General features: G+C 37.9%; 1 protein-coding gene across 16 annotated transcripts in view; it reads right to left on the bottom strand.

The window, feature by feature from the left end:
- The window catches only part of ZDBF2 (zinc finger DBF-type containing 2), a 45995-nt gene that overhangs the window by 15301 nt on the left and 8624 nt on the right, over window positions 1-22070 (bottom strand). For 14 of the 16 annotated variants that reach the window (XM_039470211.2, XM_074399176.1, XM_074399172.1 and 11 more), the window contains one exon: window positions 7901-8028. In XM_039470211.2, coding sequence (XP_039326145.1) covers window positions 7901-8028 — 128 coding nt within the window. Of the gene's footprint in view, window positions 1-7900; window positions 8029-13302; window positions 13409-22070 lie in introns of all 16 variants that reach the window. The other 2 variants (XM_074399180.1, XM_074399179.1) reach the window with 2 other exon arrangements.

Below are 22070 nucleotides of genomic sequence, written 5' to 3' on the forward strand. Positions count from 1 at the left end.
TATTTATAAAGTTCTGACCAGTTAATTTATGGGATAGCCTTCAATTTGTGTCTGCTTGATATTTTCTTATGATTAAATTTCAGTTATACATTTTGGGCATGAATATCTTAGATTTGATGTTGTGCCCTTCTCAGTATACTGAATCAGGAGACACATACGTTGCCACATCATTTGGGTGATGTTAACGTGAACCACTTGATTAAGGTACTGGCTGCCCAGTTACTCCACTGTGAAGTTACTATTTTTCCTGCTGTAATTAATAAGGATCATATGGGAAAGAACTTTGAGACTATGTAACTATCCTGTTTCTTATCTTACTTTTACCCACTTATTTTATGCAACCATTAATGATCCTTTAATCAAAACTGTACCAAGAAGAAGAGCTTTCTTTTTTTTTTTTTTTTTTTTTTGAGACAGGGTCTCGCTCTGTCACCAGGCGCCAAGCCGGAGTGCAGTGGCGCAATCTCGGCTCACTGCAACTTCTGCCTCCCAAGTTCAAGTAATTTTCCTTCCTCAGCCTCCCAAGTAGCTGGGACTACAGACACACACCACCACACCCAGCTAATTTCTGTATTTTTTAGTGGAGATGGGGTTTCACCAGGTTGGCTAGGATGGTCTTGATCTCTTGACCTCGTGATCTGCCTGCCTTGGCCTCCCAAAATGCTGGGATTACAGGCATGAACCACCACGCCCGGCCAACAAGAGCTTTAATACAGACTGACAAATTGGATAAAAAGTCAAAACCCATCAGTGTGCTGTATTCAGGAAACCCATCTCATGTGCGAGGACACACATAGGCTAAAAATAAAGGGATGGAGGAAGATTTATCAAGCAAATAGAAAAAAAAAAAAAAAAAAGCAGGAGTTGCAATCCTAGTCTCTGATAAAATAGACGTTAAACCAACAAAGATCAAAAAAGACATAGAAGGGCATTACATAATGGTAAAAGGATCAATGCAACAAGAAGAGCTAACGATCTTAAATATATACACACCCAATACAGGAGCACCCAGATACATAAAGCAAGTTCTTAACGACCTACAAAGAGACTTAGACTCCCACACAATAATAGTGGGAGATTTTAACACTCCACTGTCAATATTAGACAGATCAACAAGACGGAAAATTAACAAGGATATCCAGTACTTGAACTCAGATCTGGACCAAGAGGACCTAAGAGACATCTACAGAAATCTTCACCCCAAATCCACAGAATATACATTCTTCTCAGCACCGCATGACACCTACTCTAAAACTGACCACATAATTGGAAGTAAACGACTCCTCAGCAAATGCAAAAGAATGGAAATCATAACAAACAGTCTCTCAGACCAAAGTGCAATCCAATTGCAACTCAGAATTAAGAAACTAACTTCCGAACCGCACAACTTCATGGAAACTGAACAACTGGCTCCTGAATGTCAACTGGATAAACAATGAAATGAAGGCAGAAATAAAGATGTTCTTTGAAACCAACAAGAATGAAGACACAACGCACCAGAATCTCTGGGACACATTTAAAGCAGTGTCTAGAGGGAAACTTATAGCAATTAATACCCACATGAGAAGCGAGGAGAGATCTAAAATTGACACCCTATCATCAAAATCGAAAGAGCTAGAGGAGCAAGATCAAAAAAACTCAAAAGCTAGCAGAAGACAAGAAATAACTAAGATTAGAGCAGAACTCAAAGAGATAGACACAAAAAATCCTTCAAAAAAATCCATAAATCCAGGAGCTGGTTTTTTGAAAAGACCAACAAAATAGACAGACTGCTAGCCAGATTAATAAAAAAGAAAAGGGAGAAGAATCAAATAGACGCAATAAAAAGCAATAAAGGGGATATCACCACTGACTCCACAGAAATACAAACTACAATCAGAGATTACTACAAACAACTCTATGCACATAAACCAGTAAACCTGGAAGAAATGGATAAATTCCTGGACACTTGTAACCTACCAAGCCAAAAGCAGGAAGAAATTGAAACCTTTAATAGACCAATAACGAGAGCTGAAGTTGAGACAGCAATTAATTGCCTACCAACCAAAAAAAGTCCAGGTTCACACAGGTTCACAGCTGAATTCTACCAGATGTACAAAGAGGAGCTGGTACCATTCCTTCTGAAACTATTCCAAACAATCCAAATAGAGGGAATCCTTCCCAAATCATTTTATGAGACCAACATCATCCCGATACCAACACCCAGCAGAGACTCAACAAAAAAAAGAAAATTTCAGGCCAATATTCATGATGAACATTGATGAAAAAGTCTTAAATAAGCCCCGGGCGCGGTGGCTCAAGCCTGTAATCCCAGCACTTTGGGAGGCCGAGGCGGGTGGATCACGAGGTCGAGAGATCGAGACCATCCTGGTCAACATGGTGAAACCCCGTCTCTACCAAAAATACAAAAAATTAGCTGGGCATGGTGGTGCGTGCCTGTAATCCCAGCTACTCAGGAGGCTGAGGCAGGAGAATTGCCTGACCCCAGGAGGCGGAGGTTGCGGTGAGCCGAGATCGCGCCATTGCACTCCAGCCTGGGTAACAAGGGCGAAACTCCGTCTCAAAAAAAAAAAAAAGTCTTAAATAAAACACTGGCAAACCAACATCAAAAAACTTATCCATCACGATCAACAGGCTTCATTCCAGGGATGTGACACTGTTCAACATACACAAGTCTATAAATGTAATCCACCACATAAACTGAACCAAAGACAAAAACCATGATTATCTTAATGGAGGCAGAGAAGGCCTTCGACAAAATTCAACAGCCTTTTATGCTAAAAACTCTCAATAAACTAGGTATCAAAGGAACATATCTCAAAATAATAAAGGCTATTTATGACAAACCTACAGCCAATATCATAGTGAATGGGCAAAAACTGGAAGCATTCCCTTTGAAATCTGGCACTAGACAAGGATGCCCTCTGTTACCACTCCTATTCAATATAGTATTGGAAGTTCCAGCCAGAGCAATTAGGCAAGAAAAAAAAGTAAAGGGGTATTCAATAAGGAAAAGAGGAAGTCAAATTGTCTCTATTTGCAGATGACATGATTGTGTATTTAGAAGACCCTATCATCTCAGCCCAAAATCTTCTTAAACTGACAAGCAACTTCAGCAAAGTCTCAGGATAAAAAATCAATGTGCAGAAATCACAAGCATTTCTATACACCAATAACAGACTAACAGAGAGCCAAATCATGAGCAAACTCCCATTCACAATTGCTACTAAGAGAATAAAATACCTAGGAATATAACTAACAAAGGATGTAAAGGACCTATTCAAGGAGAACCATAAACCACTGCTCAAGGAAATAAGAGAAGACACAAACAAATGTAAAAACATTCCATGCTTATGGTTAGGAAAAATCAATATCGTGAAAATGGCCATACTGCCCAAAGTAATCTACGGATTCAATGCTATCCCCCTCAAGCTACCAATTACCTTCTTCACAACTGGTAAAAACCACCGTAAACTTCATATGAAACCAAATGAGAGCCTGCATAGCTAAGACAATCCTAAGCAAAAAGAACAAAGCCAGAGGCATCACGCTACCTGATGTCAAACTATACTACAAAGCTACAGTAATCAAAATGGCATGGTACTGGTACCAAAAGAGATATAGACCAATGGAACAAAACAGAGGCCTTGGAGGCAACGCCACACATCTACAACCATCTGATCTTTGACAAACCTGACAAAAATAAGCAATGGGGAAAGGATTCCCTGTTTAATAAACAGTGCTGGAAAAATTGGCTAGCAGTGTGCAGAAAGCAGAAACTGGACCCCTTCCTGACACCTTACACTAAAATTAACTACAGAGGGATTAAGGACTTAAACGTAAGACCTAACACCATAAAAACCCTGGAAGAAAACCTAGGCAAAACCATTCAGGACACAGGCACAGGCAACAGCTTCATGACTAAAACAGCAAAAGCATTGGCAACAAAAGCCAAAATAGACAAATGGGACCTAATTAAACCCCAGAGCTTCTGTACAGCAAAAGAAACAATCATTAGAGTGAACCAGCAACCAATAGAATTGGAAAAAAATTTTGCAAGCTACCCATCTGACAAAGGGCTAATATCCATAATCTACAAAGAACTAAAACAGATTTACAAGAAAAAACACACAAACCCAGCCAAAAGTGGAAAAGGATATGAACAGATACTTTCCAAAAGAAGACATACATGAGGCCAACAAACATATGAAAAAATGTTCATCATCACTGATTTTTAGGGAAATGCAAATCAAAACCACATTGAGATACCACCTCACGCCAGTTAGAACAGTGTTCATTACAAAATCTGGACACGAACAGAGGCTGGAGAGGATGTGGAGAAATAGGAACACTTTTACACTGTTGGTGGGAGTGTAAATTAGTTCAACCATTGTGGAAGACAGTGTGGCGCTTCCTCAAGGACATAGAAATAGAAATTCCATTTGACCCAGCAATCCCATTACTGGGTATATACCCAAAGGATTATAAATCATTCTATTATAAAGACACATGCACACATACATTCACAGCAGCACCGTTTACAATAGCAAAGACCTGGAACCAACCCAAACGCCTATCAAAGATAGACTGGACAAGGAAAATGTGGCACATATACACCATGGAATACTATGCAGCCATAAAAAATGATGAGTTCGTGTCCTCTGTAGGGACATGGATGAATCTGAAAACCATCATTCTCAGCAAACTGACACAAGAACAGAAAATCAAACACCTTATGTTCTCACTCATAGGCGGGTGTTGAACAATGAGAACACATGGACAAAGGGAGGGGAGCATCATACACTGGGGTCTGTTGGGGGGACCAAGGGAGGGACAGTGGAGGGTGGGTTGGAGATGTCAGGCAGGGATAACATAAGGAGAAATCCCAGATGTAGGTGATGGGGGAATGGAGGCAGCAAACCACACTGCCATGTATGTACCTATGCAACAATCCTGTATGCTCTGTACCCAAGAACCTAAAGTACAATAAAAAGAAAAAAAGAAAGAGAGAGAGAGAGAGAGAAAGAAAGAAAGAAAGAAACAAGAAGAGCTATACTTGTTCTTTCATTTATTTATTCAAGTATTTAATATTTATTTGTATCATTGGAGAGTCATGGATATTTCTTTTATTCTATGGGTTTTAATTTGTTACTATTTATTATTTATTTTGTTGATCAAATTGTGTATGGACATTTGAAATCCTCGCTAGACACTTTCTAGAAGCCTATATCAATTTATACTCACACCAGCAGCAAAAGAGAATGCTCATTTCCTGTAACTGTTGCTAACACTGGCATTAATATTTTCCCTTCCAACGTAATAGGCCAAAAACATGTAGATATACATGCTGATAATCCCGTATAATCTATTTTCAGGTAGAACTTTTTTGTATATTCATTGGCCATATTTTATTCTATGACATGTTTGTTAATATACTTTGCCCATTTTTCTATTGTTATTTGTATATTTTGGATTTGTTAGCAATATTTGAGTACCACTAATAGTCCTTTGCATTTTAAATGTGTTAGAGGTTTTTTTTTCAGAACCTATGTTGTCTTTTAAATGTTTATGTTATTCTTTATCATACAGAAATTAAAATTTTTTATTTAATCAGATGTAAGGAGAATTTCTGTTTATGGCTGCTTTTATACCTTTTTCTTCATGCCTTTGTTTTGTCTTTAAAGTATTTGTAATCACCTTGGAGTTTGTGGTATGAGGCAGGAGTATGTGGTATGAGGCAGGACTTCTTCTTTTTTTTTAAGATGGAGTTTCACTCTTGTTGCCCAGGCTGGAGTGTAATGGCAGGATCTAGGCTCACTGTAACTTCCGTCTCCCAGGTTCAAGCGATTCTCCTGCCTCAGCCTCCCAAGTAGCTGGGATTACAGGCATGCGCCACCACACCCAGCTAATTTTGTATTTTCAGTAGAGGTGGGGTTTCATCATGCTAGTAAGGCTGGTTTTGAACCCCTGACCTCAGGTGATCCACCCACCTTGGCCTCCCAAGTTGCTGGGATTACAGGTGTGAGCCACTGTGCCTGACAAGTACTTCTTGTATCTCTAATTATCCCTGCTGATATAAAATGTCCCCACCTGTGTCATAACTGAAGTTCTCGTATTTGTGTATATATGTGGACATGTATCTCATTTTGAATACCACTTGGGTTCCTCTTTTAAAAATCCCATGCCAGGAGTATTTTATTGTATACGTATAGGCTTTCTCAATTATAGGATTTACGATTTAAAAAAAAAATTCCTTTCTCATCCTTCCTTGTCTAGACATTATAAGTTTTCTATTGTTTTAGCTTTCCTGAAAATTAGCTCTTGCTTTGTTTTTGTTTCATCTTAATTTTTTCCTTTTCTTAATATATTTCATCTACCTTCTTATGTGAGCAATTTTGTTATTTTTTCATCTTAAACTGTGTGCCCCATTGTGTTTATGAATTCTTTTCTTAATGGAAGTATTTAAAAGTATGACATTTTTATTTTGGCCATATTTCATAGATAGTATTTCTTTTAAATATTTTTTCTTTTTAGCTCAGGAGTTTTTCTTTTTAGTTCAAGAGTTTAGCTGTTTTTTGTTTGTTTGTGGGTCTCACTCTGTTGCCCAGGCTGGAGTGCAGTGGTGTGATTATAGCTCACTGTAGTCTCAAACTCCTGGACTCAAGTGACCCTCCTGCTTCAGTCTCTCGAGTATCTGGGACTATACTCTCGAGCAGCTGACAAAACCCGGTCTCTGCTAAATATACAAAAAAAAAATTAGGCAGGTGTAGTAAGTTCAGTGGTGTGATTACAGCTCTCAAACTCCTGGACTCAAGTCACCACCTGCTTCAGCTTCTCGAGTATCTGGGACTACGTACTCTTGAGTATCTGGTGAAACCTGGTCTCTAGTAAATATGCAAAAAGCAATTAGGCAGGTGCAGTGGCGGGTGCCTGTAATCCCAGTTATTTGGGAGGCTGAGGCAGGAAGAATTGCTTGAACCTGGGAGGTGAAGGTTGTAGTCAGCTGAGATCGCGCCACTGTATTCCAGCCTGGGTGACAAAGCAAGACTCCATCTCAAAAAAAAAAAAAAAAAAACTGGAAATTTACGCTGACCCCAGGATAGGATTATATCTTCCCACCACCTAAGAAACCATCTTGTTTTCCTGTAAGTATTCCCCATTAAAATATTTTTGCCATTTCTAAGGCACATGTTAGTGATTTGCAAACAGAGAAGTTTATTCCTTTTTCTACTAACTGGTGTACCTCTCAGCTAATTCTGCAGAGATGTGCTAATAATCTATTTTTACCTTATCTTGTACAGCTGGAGCTACAAAGTTACTATAATATTTAATCTGATTTTCTACCAATGTTTTTCTTTAACATGGGGCATTAACTCCTAAATGTCATCAAAATAATTATTTTTATTAAAAACAACTAAAACTGATACAAGAATAGCTAACAAGATACAGTCAGATCATTTTAAAAGGCAATTTCTTTTGATATCCCTTTTACTCAGAATTAGCAAAGATTTTTGTTAGTGGAATTGACTCAGTTTTGACTTGATTGTCCTTACTCCGCTATCGTCACCAGCTTTTGTTACTAACCTTTTAAAAACTATTTCTTCCTCCTTTTCCCCCTGCTTAGTCCTATAACATACTTATAAAACATCTTAATGATATTTAATTATTTATTAGCCTAAGACTTTTATTTAGGGAAAAAAACAGTGTAGTCCATATCTTCTGTAGTGAAATTTCTTACTTAAGCTAAGAAAAATTTAACATTGCAAATGAAGGTTACTAAAATTTCGCTTGATATTCCTTGACTCAAAGATTCACTTTAAAGTATTGATTGGGACATGAACACGAACACCTACTGTAACATACAACTACGTATAAATATTATTCCAATCAGCTACTTTACCTGCTCTCTTGACAATGATATGGATGGTGCTGCAGTACATCTTGTAAGAAACGTTCCATCAAACTACTGGTGCATATTTGACGTCTACTCTGTCTGGTCAGACTCCTGTGCTGAGCACTGAACAAATGCTATTAAGAAAAAAGAAACGGAATATTTTCAAATGGGTAGTACTCAATAGTGAGGGTTTGACAAAATGGATTCACTTATACACTCCTGGTAAAACTGTGAATTGATATCTTTTCTATAAAGCACTGCTGAAATTTGCATCTAAAAACCATAAAACGACTTTACTTTCCCTTAGGTAAAATAATGAGATTTTTAAAAAATATAACCTAAGGAAATAGTCTTAAAGGTAAATGATTCATGCAAAAAAAGATGCTGTTATCATAGTATAACCAAAAACTGGAAACCTCGTCAAGTTTCTAACAGTAAAATACTTCAATTATAATAGGCTCTAAGACATAATACTATGCAGCTACCTAAAATAATACAAAGAATTTTAATAACACAGAGAAATGTTACGTATTAAGAAAAAATGAGGGATGCAAAAGTCACATGTATGGTTTCATCTGAAACTACAGTTTAAAAACATACAGACAAGTAAATGGAAGAAATTACAGTAGTCCCCTATTATCCGCAGGGGATTTGTTCCAAGACCCCCAGTGGATGCCTTAAATGGTGGATAGTACCAAACCTATATACTACGTTTTTCCTTATGTACCTATGAAAAGATTAATTTATAAACTAGGCACAGTAAGAGATTAATGACAATAACTGATAATGAAATAAAACAATTATAACAATATACTGTAATAAAAGTAACATAAGGGTTACAAGAACACAAGCACTGTGATAGCCAACAGTCGCAAGAGTCAATCTAATAACCAAGACAGCTACTGAGTGACTAGCGGGCAGGTGGTATGTACAGCAGGAATATGCTGGACAAACGGATGATTCATTTCCTGAGTGGGACAATGAGTGACAGCGAAGGATTTCATCACAATACTCAGAATGATGTGCAATTTACTTGCCCATTTATTTCTGAATTTTTCCATTTAATATTTTCAAGCCACGTTTGGCTGTGGGTAACTGAAACCAACCACAGATAAGCGGGGACTACTGTATGCCAAACCTTACTAATATTGACATCAGCGTGGTACAGTTATAGGTAGTTTTCAATTTTTCTTATAAATTTGTATATTTTTCAATGAGTAAATCTTTTTAAAAATAAAAATCTGTTAAGAGAGAGAACAGGGTTGGATTATTGTATTAAAAGAGGCCAAAGATTAATTGACAGAAAAGGCCCCTTTATTTTCTTTCAGAGATTAAAAATCCCAACTTAAACAGAAAATTAAAATAAACACACTAAAATTTTCAGTTTTGTAATTCCCTCCAAAGTTAGAAAGATTTTTCCTTTGCTAATATTATTTAGTAGACTAGCAGGAGAATGGGAAAAATTCTACCTACAGAGCACCTTGTACCAAACACAGTGCTATTCCATTTACACAGTAATCTTCATTGACTTCTCACTGAGTAAGAATATTGTCCCCATTTGGCATGAAAAGACTAAGGCACAAAGAATTAGAGTAAACTGGGCTGGGCACAGTGGCTCACACCTGTAATCCCAGCACTTTGGGAAGCTGAGGTGGGCAGATCACCTGAGTTCTGGAGTTTGAAACCAGCCTGGCCAACATGGTGAAACCCTGTCTCTACTAAAAAATATTTAAAAACTAGGCCGGGTGCAGTGGCTCAAGCCTGTAATCCCAGCACTTTGGGAGGCCGAGGCGGGTGGATCACGAAGTCAAGAGATCAAGATCATCCTGGTCAACATGGCGAAACCCCGTCTCTACCTAAAATACAAAAAATTAGCTGGGCATGGTGGTGTGTGCCTGTAATCCCAGCTACTCAGGAGGCTGAGGCAGGAGAATTGCCTGAACCCAGGAGGCGGAGGTTGCGGTGAGCCGAGATCATGCCATTGCACTCCAGCCTGGGTAACAAGAGCGAAACTCCGTCTCAAAAAAACAACCAAAAAAATTTAAAAATTACCTGGGCAAGGTAGTACATGCAGGTAGTCCTAGCAACTTGGGAGGCTGAGGCAGAAGAATTGCTTGAACCCTGGAGGCAGATGTTGCAGTGAGCCGAGACTGCATCACTGCACTACAACCTTGGTGACAGAGTGAGACTCTGTCTCAAAAAAAAAAAAAAAAAGAAAGAAAAATAAAAAAAAATAAAAAATTATAGTAAACTGCCCAAATTTTCATACTGAGCAAACAGCAAGGCCAGGATTTGAATCTAAAGCTTCTCTTTCATTGTATCATGTTAGCAAATGGCATATTTCTAACATGTAATTTACCATTTAATAGTGCATTTTAATTTAACAATACTTAGAAAATATGTTTTAAAGTATCTTGGTAAAGGTGCTCAAAGAACTTAAAACAGCTTGCTAGCTCCTGACTACTATTACAACTCTTGCAATTATTTTCTTCCATGTTGACTTCAGAGGTCCATGCTAGTGCTCCTAGCCCCAGGAACAATCTAAATTATGACACTTTCGAAATCTTGCTACAAAACTCTCCACTGTCCAGGACCCATCACCAGAGTTAGACTGCCTGGTGGTTAAAGGGGACAAATGCACAAGGAAACAAATATTCAGTTAAAATCCAACCTTACTGAATAAAGAATAGGTGGTACATATAGATCATGGAATACTACACAGCCATAAAAAATGAGATCATGTCTTTGCAGCAACATGGATGGCTAGAGGCCATCATCCTAAGCAAATTTGCACAGAAACAGAAAATCAAATACCGCACGTTCTCACTTTTAAGAGGGCGCTAAACATTAGGTACATGTGGGCATAAAGATAGGAGTAAAAGGCACTGGGGATACTGAGTCAGGGAAGACAGGGCAGGGGACAAGGGCTGAAAAACTACCTGTCAGGTACTATGCTCACTACCTGGGTGATGGGATCATTTGTACCCCAAACCGCAGCATCACACAATATAGCCACATAACAAGCCTGAACATGTGCTGTCCCCACTGAATCTCAAATAAAAGTTGAAATTACAAAAATAAATAAAATCCAACCCTGTCCTCTCGTAAAAAGGCAATGTGAACAGAAAACTTCATTTACATCCCATAAAGTGTAGTTCCTTTAGATTTTTTTAACTGATGTATAACATACATAAAGTACAGAAATCATATGCACATAGCTCAGTCAACTATCACATGGTAAACACATTCTTACCATCCATGAAAAGTGGACAAAGCACCCAGAAATCCCTGTAATGTCCATTCCAATCTAACATCCCTTCCCTTTTCCCCAAAAGTAACTATTACCTAACTTTTAAGTATTATAGTTTTAAAATTTTCTGAATTGTATATAAATGGGATCATACAATATGTATGCTTTTTCATTTAACTTATTTTACTCAATATTATATATGTGATATTCATCCATATTAGCTTAATTTGTTCATTTTCTTTTCTGCATATTTCATTGTATGAATATGCCATATCTTATTTATTCATTCTACTCTTGATGGACATTTGCGTTGTTTCTGGCTTTTGGCTATTACTAATAATGCTGTGAAGAACCTTCTTGTATGTCTTTTGGTGCCAATGTCCATGCATTTTTGTTGAGTAATTAGGAGTGAAACTTCTGGGTCACAAAATTTCCATATGTTCAGCTTTAGTACTCACTACCAACCAGTCTTCCAAAGTGGCCGTACCAATTTATATTCCTACCAGCAGTATTCCTACCTCCTTATCAACACTTAGCATTGCCAGTCTCTTTAATTTTAGCTATTGTACAGTTTTTTATGGTTATATTACTGTGGTCTTACTCTGTACTTTTTGTGATAGCTTTTCCTATTTACTGGCCATCTGGATATCCTCTTCTTTGTTGGGTCTGTTCAAGTCTCTCTGTTTTTCAAATGGATGTTCTGTCTCTTCCTTATGGACTTGTAGAAATTCCTTATTTATTCTGAACACCAGTTCTTTGTTCAATTATATGTGTTTGGAGTACCATCTTCCTCTCTGCAGCTTTTCACTTTCTTAATCATCTTCCATTGTTTCTTAACTTTATTGCAGCCCAGTTTTTATCTTTTTTTCTTTGTCAGTCCTTTTTGTGGCCAGAAATCGCTCTTTACCATCAAAGTCATAAAGATTTTCTCCTGTTTCTAGAAGGCTTGCTATTTTGCCTACGACATTTACATCTACTTCTAACTGATTTTTAAACGCAGGGTGATTCGGCAATAAAGTTACATTTTCCTCTCCATATGAGTATTCAATTGACCCAGTATCATTTATTGAAGAAAGTCCTATTCTCTCTGCTCTGCAGCGCCACTTCTGTGACAAATCAGACATCCATATATGTGTCTGTTTCTGGAGTACCTGGTTTGTCTCCATGGTCCTTCTAACTCTGCAGCAAGACTGTACTATTTTAAAGACTGTAGTTTCAAAAGTTTTAGTATCTGGTAGAGGACATCTATTCACTTTGTTCTTAAGACTATCCTGGTTCTTCTGAGCCTTTTACTTTTCCATATTTATTTCTGGAATTGTTTTTTCATTTAAAAAAAAAAAAAAAAAAACTTCTGAGATTTTGATTGAAATTTACATTGGATAACAATCTAGGCAGAATTGACATGTTTATGATATTGATTCTTCTAATCCATGAACATGAAAATTTCTTTGAATGTTTATAGTTTCTAGCTTAAATATCTTACATTTTCTTAAGTTTATTCCCTAGAATTTGATGTTCTTTGATGCTATTGTAAATAATCATATTTCATTTTCTGCATGGTATCTGTATATAAAAATACACTTCCTTTTTACATTGGTCTAACAACCTTTTTAAACTCACTTATTGATTCTGATGGTTTACCTAGTTATCTTTTGAGTTATCATGTTGTATATAAATAATAGTTTTATTTCTTCTTAACCAATCGTTATCATTTTTCTCTTTTTTTTCAGTTATTTCCTTGACTAGGATCTCTGACAAAGTATTGAATACAGTAGTAATTCAAGCATCAAATCTATTTTCCCTTAATACATTATTGATAGAGTTGTATTTGACTTTTTCAATCTGTTATTCTTCTTGCTTATACAATTATCCCTTTTCCTCTCCTTTCTTGTGTTCTTGAAGACAATGTTTCATTATTTCAATTTTTCTCTTACTGTTAACTCTATAGTTAGTTACAGACTTTTTGTAGTCTATTTTGGTAAGAGATTACAATGAGCAACCCTGAACTGTCACTGTCTAAAATGACTTGTTACTTTTATTCTCTTTATAAACAATGCAAAGTTCTTAGAAATTAACATCACTTACTCCCCTCCCAATTTGTATGCCATTGTTGTTCATCCCACAAGACAGTATTCACTTAGATTGCCTACATATTTACCTTTACACTGTTCTTCATTACTTCCTGTATCTGTGAGCTTCCATCGGGAATCATTTTCCTTCTGCCTGAAGAACTCCTTTTTAGTTTTTCCTTTAGTGAGAGTCTGCTGGTGACAAATTCCCTTAATTTTTATTTCCTGAAAATAGTTTTATTTCACCTTCCTTATTAAAAGATATACGTATTGAGTAGAGAATTCTAGGTGGCAGTTGTTTTCTTTCTTTTGGCTTCCATTGTTTCTGTTAAAATACTTCACTAGATATGGGCCCCATGTTACTTGACTGCTTTTATAGTTCTCCAAAGCCTTGAAATCGAAGGCCGCAAACATCCTCAACAAATTATTAAGAGCAAACCAAATCCAGCAACATATAAAAAGGATTATACACCATGAACAAGTGGGATTTATCCCAAAATGCAAGATTAGTTTAACATCTGAAAACCAATCAATCTAATTGCTATAGGTTGAACTGCATCCCCCCAAAAATTCATATGTTGAGGTTCTAACCCCTCATGTGACTGTATTTGGAGACAGGGCTTTTAGGAGGTAATTTAGGTTAAATGAAGTCATAAGGGCAGGGACCAAATTTAGTAAGATTGGTGGCCTTATAAAATAGGAAGAGGTATCACCCTCTCTCTCTGCTATAGGAAGACACAGTGAGAAGGCCTGTCAGGTATCTGCCTGTAGCCTGTTAGGAACTGGGCCACACAGCAGGTGGTGAGAGGCAAGCAGGGGAGTGTTACCACCTGGGCTCTACCTCCTGCCAGATCAGCAGAGGCACTAGATTCTCATAGGAGTGCAAACTCTATTGTGAACTGTGCATGCAAGGGATCTAGGTTGCACACTCCTTGTGAGAATCTAATGCTTGATGATCTAAGACAGAACAGTTAAATCCCAAAACACCCCTCCACCCCATCTGTGGAAAAATTGTCTTCCATGAAACCAGTCTCTAGTGCCAAAAAGGTTGGGGATTGCTAATTTAAGTTACCTAGTCTATGGTATTTTATTATGGCAGCCTGAGCTGATGAATACAGTAATATATCAACAGACCAAAGAAAAAAACATACTTATCTAATAGATGAAGAAAAGCACTGGACAAAAGCTTATACCCTTTATTGATTAAGCACTTAGCAAATTAGGAATAGAAGACTAAAACCCACAACTAACATTAAACTTAATGGTAAAAGACTGAAAGTTTTCTCCCAAGATCCAGAACAAAACAAGGATGTCCATTCTCATGACTTCAACACTGATCATACTAGAAGTTCTTGAAAAAGCAATTATGCAAGAAAAAGAAATAATGGCATCCAGATTGGGGGAAAAAGTAGTAAAACTATTTGGAGACAAGATAATCTAGTACACAGAAAATCCTAAGGAATCTACAAAAAATTATAAGCACTAATAAACAAGGTGAGCAAGGTTGTATGATACAAGATCAATATTTAAAAATCTATTGAAGCTCTCCATTCACTCGCAATGAACAATCCAAAATGAACTTAAGAAAACAATTACAATAGCATCAAAAATAACAAAAAAATGCTTGGGAATAAATTTAACATAAGAAGTATAAAACTTGTACATTGAAAATTACAAAACACTGTTGAAAGATTTTAAAGAAGCTCTACATAAATGGAAATACCCCATGAATGTATCTACAAAGTCAATACAATCCCTATCAGAATTCCAGCTGTTTTTCTGCAGAAACTGACAGGGTGATCTTTAAATTCATGTGGAAATACAAGGAACCAAGAATAGCCAAAACAATCTTGAAAAAGAGGAACAAAGTTGGAGGACTCAAATGTCCCGATTTCAAATTTTATTACATAGCTACAATAATCAAGACTATGTGGTACTGGCACCAGGGCAGATACATAGATAAACAAAATGGAACTAAGGCCAGGCACAGTAGCTCACACCTGTAATCCCAGCACTTTGGGAGGCTGAGGCGGGTGGATCACGAGGTCAAGAGGTCAAGACCATCCTTGTCAACACGGTGAAACCCCGTCTCTACTTAAATACAAAAATTAGCTGGGCATGGTGGCGCATGCCTGTTGTCCCAGCTACTTGGGAGGCTGAGGCAGGAGACTTGCTTGAATCCAGGAGGCAGAGGTTGCAGTAAGCCAAGATCACACCACTGCACTCCAGCCTGGTGCCTGGCAACAGAAAGAGACTGTATCTCAAAAAAAAATAAATAAATAAAATAAAATAAAATGGAATTGAAAGCATAGAAGTAAACCTTATATTTACGGTCAACTGATTTTCAACAAGGATGTCAACTGAATGGGGAAAGGATAGTCTTCAACAAATGGTGCTGGAACTATTGTATATCACAAACAAAAGAATAAACTTGGAAAAAGATGGCCAGCACACTGAACGGACAACTATATTTTAATGAAAACAACTGAAGAAGGGCAATGGAGTGCATCAAAGGAGAAACAGAAACAAGGGTGAGCACAGAACTCAGAATGGCAACACAGAGAACAGAAGGGAATGCCAGGCCCCCACCACCCCATTCCCAACCGGGACTAGCTGGGAACCAAGAAGAACTTCTTCCTACAGCAAGGAGGCAAGCAAGAGAATCCCAACAACCAGCCCCCATTAATATCTTGGATACCTACAGACCCTACCCCTGTAGTCCTCACAGGTACTAAGACCAGCTGAGGGAGCTGTCTGGAGTCTACACCACCGGGTTCCCCTGAGAGAAAAAGCTAATACTGTGTCCTGGCCCCTGTGGCCCATGTGGCTATACCACCTTGCAAGTGGAACGATCACTGAAACATGTTTTGCTCCAGGGACAAGTAGCCATGGCTCCCTTTCATCCCTGAGGCTAAGCCACTGCTGAATCATACTAGCCCAGTGGCCTGAAATCCCCAGGCCAAGCTAACGGTGATTAAACCCTTCCTCATGGAACCAAGAAGCAGTGAAACTACTTCACCTGCCACTCCTCTCTCCCCATCAGGCTGGGGCTGAAGAGGTACCCTACCTCCCGGGAAAATTGTACCTTGGCAGCTTAAAGCAGTCATGCGTCCCCAAGTGCCTAGGCTGAAGTAGCATCCTGAACTGCAGGAAACTACCTTAGATACTCAGAGTAGTCACACACACCCCAGTACCTAACCTGAAGTGGCACCTTGCATCCCAGGGAAATGGCCACCCAGAACAGTCACGACCCCTAGGCCTAAACTGAAGCAGCACATTGCCCCCTGGGGAACTAGTGTCCTGGCCAAGCTGAGCAGCTGTGCACCCCAAGGCTGAGTAATCCATGTCCCAGGGAAACAGAGCAGTAGCTAAGCTGAGACACATCATCCTACTAGCCAAACAACTCTAGTACTCTGGCTTCCTTAGACCAGACTAGACCCCTAGAGTCTGAGCTGCTGATACCTGCCTTTACCTAGCAAATGGAGTCATTGTTGTGCTGTTCCCTGCCCTACCTAAGCAACAGCTGTGTATCTGCTGCTGCTGAGTCCCACCATCCCAGGGTCTACAGTCACTACTATACAACTTCATCCCCTGAGACCTGAGTTGTCACTGAGCTCTACTGGCTCACGTTTCTGAACTGCAGCCATACCGTGCTCCCTAGGATCAAACCTCCAGAGCAACTATTTTTCCCTGAAGTCAGGCCAGTGCTGTGCCCTGCCTTTCAGGGTAGAATCTCAGCTACAACCTGACTCCCTGGACCCCAGTTACTAGTGCATGCCTGAAAGTTACAGGTCCTGGTTCTGTGGGCAACCTACATCTAACCCCACCTAAGAGCAAATCTGTACCCCAAGATCCAGGTGCAACAGTAGGTTCATAAGCCTATGAGCTTAGGACCCTGGTCCCACAGTTACTCCAAGCACCTGCACATGAACACAGTGCTATAAAGGCTGCTTATAGGCCATGTCAGACCTAACACCAAGAGGGATCTACTCAGCTAAGTCTCCCCGTTGTAATGAAAACAAGAACAGGTGGATCCCCAGAAGCCCTTGACATCAAGGACATTCACAGCCTATGCCGCTGCCATCGCCACAATCTTCTACAGTGTAGGCTACTGTAGAAGCCTACATCATTGCTGGTGGTGAAGACAGCTAAAGAAAGAAGGAAGACTATACAGCAACAGAGTTGCTATCTAGCAACAGAGTAACCACACTCTCCCAACTAGCACACTAAACCCCAACTGCAAGTGAAAGCTATTCAGTATAAAAGCCTCTCCAGAAAGTATGGAAGAAGTGACTGTTCCACCAGATCCATAGACATCAATGCAGGGACGTAAGAAATATTTTTTTAAAAAGTAAAGAAATACAATACCACCAAAGGAACATAACTTTCTCGTTAAAAACCCCAATAAACACCACAGAACTGAAAGTATAAAATAACAAAACCCAATGAAAAGAAAAGCAACTAATTTCTGAGAAAAAAAAAATCAGAATAATGATCTTAAGGAAACTCAATGAGAGACAAGAAAATACACATAGACAATTCAACAAAATCAGAAAAACCATTCTCAATATGAATAAGAATTCAACACAGATAAAAATCATGAAAAGAACCAAACAGAAATCCTACAGCTAAAGAATTCAATGAATAAAATTAAAAATACAATAGAGAGATTCAACAGCAGATTTGATAAACTAGAAGAAAGAAATATTTTTACATCAGTCATTTGAAATTACCCAGAGGGAAAAAGAAAGAAAGAATGAAAAACAGGTGAAGAAAGCCTACAAGACTTAAGGGACACCACTGAGTGAACAAATATTTGTATTATGGGAATCCAGAAGGGGAAGACAAGAAGGCATAGAAAACCTATTTAATGAAATAATAGCCAAAACCTTCCCAAGTCTATGGACATCCAGATATGGGAAGCTCAAAGAATCCCAAATATATTCAACCCAAAAAGGTCCTTCTTGAGGCACATTATAAACTGTCAGAGGTCAAAGACCAAAAATGGAACGCAAAAAGCAACAAAAGCATCAAGTCACATATTAGGGAATCATCATTAGACTAACAGACTTCTCTGCAGAAATTTTACAGGGCACCAAAGAATGGGATGATATACTGAAAGTGCTAAAACTACTCCAACAGCCAAACAATACTATATCCAACAAATCTATCCTTCAGACATGAGAGAAAAATCAAGTCTTTCCCAGAGAAAATGAAAGGAATTAATCACCACTAGACCAGCCTTACAAGAAATGTTCAAAGGAATCCTACATCTGGTAAGCAAAAAAGACAATAGTCACTGTCATGAAAACATGGAAAAATATAAAAACTCACTGGTAGAACAGATGTGCAAAGGAGAAAGAGAAAAGAATCAAAACCTACTTACTATAGAAAACCACCAAACTGCAATGATAAGAGAGAAAAAAAGAACAAAGCACACACAAAACAACTGGAAAGCAATTAACAAAATAACAGAACCAATTCTTTGCCTATCAATAATCATCTTGAATTTAAATGAATTAAATCTCCCACTTAAAAAATATAGCTGGGCTGAATCAATTTTTAAAATCATGACCTAATAATACACTGCCTACAAGAAACTAACTTCACCTGTAAAGACACATATTTTTATGTGGGGGGCGGTGTAGGGAACAGCATGCCACTGTAGTCCCTGCTACTAAGAAGGCTGAGGCAGGAGGATCTCCTGAGCACAGAATTGAAGGCCAGCATGAACAACATGGTGAGACTCCATCTGTTTTTATTAATTTAAGACACATATAGACTGAAAGCCAAGGGATGGAAAAAGATAGTCCATACACCAGAAACCAAAACTGAGCAGGAGTAGCTCTATTCATAATAGACAAAACAGACTTTAAGTTAAAAACTATGAAAAGAGACAAAGTCATCATATAATGATAAAGGGATCAACTCAGCAAGAAGATAAAACAACTATAAATATATATGTATTCAACACCAGAGCACCTAGATAAATAAAGCAAATACTATTAGACTGGTTGAAGATTCGATTATCACTCTCTCAGAATTGGACAGATCTTCTAGATAGAAAATCAACAAAGAAATACTGAATTTAAACTGCATTTTAGATCAAATGGGCTTACCAGATATTTACAGATTTCATCCAACAGCTACAGAATACACATTTGTTTCATTAGCATATGTAACATTCTCCAGGACAGGCCACATATTAGGCCACAAAGAAGTCTCAACAAATTTAAAAGAAGTGAAATTATATCAAGTATCTTTTCTGACTACAATGGCATAAAACAAAAAATCAATAATAAGAGGAAATTCTGAAAATGTACAAATATAAAACAAAGGCACCTGTACCATAAATTGGGGAAGGGACAGCTTCTTCAATAAATGAAGCCAATAAAACGGGATATTTATATGCAGAAAAGAGGAACTAGGCCCCTATCTCTCACCATACACAAAAATCAAGCCCCAAACTATGAAACTACCAGAAGGAAACACAGGGGAAATGCTTTAGGACAGTGGTCTAGGCAAAGATCCTGTGGAAAAGACCTCGAAAGCACGGGGAACAAAGCAAAAATAGACAAACTGGATAACATCAAACACATAAGCTTCTGCACAGCAAAGGACAATTAAATAGAGTGAACAGACAACCTAAAGAATGGGAGAAAATATTTGCAAACCATTCATCCAAACAATGATTAATATCTGGAATACGGGATACCCAAACAACTCAATGATAACAAAAGGAAAAATCCAATTTAAAATGGGCAAATGAGCTGAAAAGATCTCTCTCAAGAAGTCATATAAATGGCCAACAGGTATATTAAAAAAACGCTCAACATCACTAATCATCAAGAAAGTGTAAATCAAACCATAGTCAGATATCATCTCACTTCAATTAGAATAGCTATTATCAAAAAGATAAAAAAATGACATGCTGGCAAGGATGCAGAGAAGGGAATTCTTACACATCATTGTTTGGAATACAAATTATTACAGTCATTATGGAAAAGAGTATAAAAGTTCTCAAATAAAAAATGTAACTACGATATGATCCAGCAACGCCACTAACTAGGTATTTATCCAAAGGAAAGGAAATCAATAAAGAGATCTCTGCACCCTCATGTTTATTATTACAGCACTGTTATAATAGCTAAGATATGGGATCAATCTAAGTGTCCATCAACAAAGAAAAAAGGGGCCGGGTATGGTGGCTCACGCCTGTAATTCCAACACCTTGGGAGGCCAAGGCAGCGGATCACCTGAGGTCAGGATTTCAAGACCAGCCTGGTCAACATGGTGAAACCCCATCTCTACTAAAAATACAAAACATCAGCCAAGTGTGTTGGTGCATTCCTGTAATCCTAGCTACTCGGGAAGCTAAGGCAGGATAATCGCTTGAACGCAAGAGGCGAAGGTTGCAGTGAGCCAGGATCATGACACTGCACTCCAGCCTGGGCAACAGAGCAAGAGTCTATCTCACGCACAAAAAAGGAAGTGTGGTATATATACACAGTGGAATACTATTCAGCCGTAAAAAAAGAAAATCCTTTCATCAAAGTTGTGCTCATAAAAGTAGAGAATAGAATAGTAATTACTAGAAGCTGGGAAGAAGTCAGGGGAGAGAAACTGGGAAAGGATAATTAATGAATGCAAAATTACAGCTAGATAGGAGGAATATGTTCTAGTGTCCTAGATAGCACTGTAGGATGACTATAGTTAACAATAATTGATTGTAAATTTCCAAACAGTTAGAAGAGAGAATTTTAAATGTTTCCAACCCAAAGAAATGATAAATGTTTGAGGTGATAAGTATGCAAATCACCAATTTATTATGCAAATTACCAATTTGGTTATTATGTATTATATACATGTATCAAAATATCACACTGTACCCCATAAATGTTTAATTACAGTAAAAAAATAAATAAAAGTAAACAAATCAATATAAATACATACATATATAAATTCAATATGGGTAGCATAGGGAGAGCTCTGATGGGCATAAATCTTAACAGGATTTCTATGACAGTTAATTTTACAGACTCAAAAAACATAAAAGTATACCCTATCTCAGACCCTATACAAAAATGAACTCAAAACAGATAAAAGGCCTAAATGTAAGAGTAACTATAAAACTCTTAGAAGAAAACAGAGGCATAAATATTTGACCCTGAGATTAGGCAGCCCTTTTGACACCAAAAACCATAAGCAAAACATAGCAAAATTTAAAATTTTTGTGCATCAAAACATACTATCAAGAAAGTAAAAAGAAGGCCAGGTGTGGTGGCTCACACCTGTAATTCCAAAACTTTCAGAGGCCAAAGCAGGAGAATTGCTTGGGCCCAGGAGTTTGAGACCAACCTGGGAAGCATCATGAGAAATAAATAAAATATTAGCTGGGTGTGGTGGTGCATGCCAGTAGTCCCAGCTACTTGGAAGGCTGAGGCAGGAGAACTGCTTGAGCCCAGAAGGCCAAGGCTACAATGTGCCATGATTGCACCACTGCCCTCCAGCCTGAGCAACAATGCAAGACCTTGTCTCAAAAAAAAAAAAAAAAAAAAAAAAAAGAGTAAGTAATAAAACAATCCACAAAACAGAACAAGTATTTGTAAATCATATGTCTGATAAAGGTCAAGTATCCAAAATATATAAAGACTTCTACAGCTCAACAGTAAAAAGACAAAGCAATTGAAAATAGGAAAAGGATTTGAATAGGCATTCCTCTAAAGAAGACATACAAATGGCCAATGAACACATGAAAAGACATTATATGTCATTAACAAAATGCAAATCAAAACCAAAATGAGATACCATTTCACACCCACTAAAACGGCTACAACAATAACAAAAAAAAAAAGAA

The sequence above is a fragment of the Saimiri boliviensis genome, chromosome 5 (assembly GCF_048565385.1).
Source record: "Saimiri boliviensis isolate mSaiBol1 chromosome 5, mSaiBol1.pri, whole genome shotgun sequence".
Classification (NCBI taxonomy): domain Eukaryota; kingdom Metazoa; phylum Chordata; class Mammalia; order Primates; family Cebidae; genus Saimiri; species Saimiri boliviensis.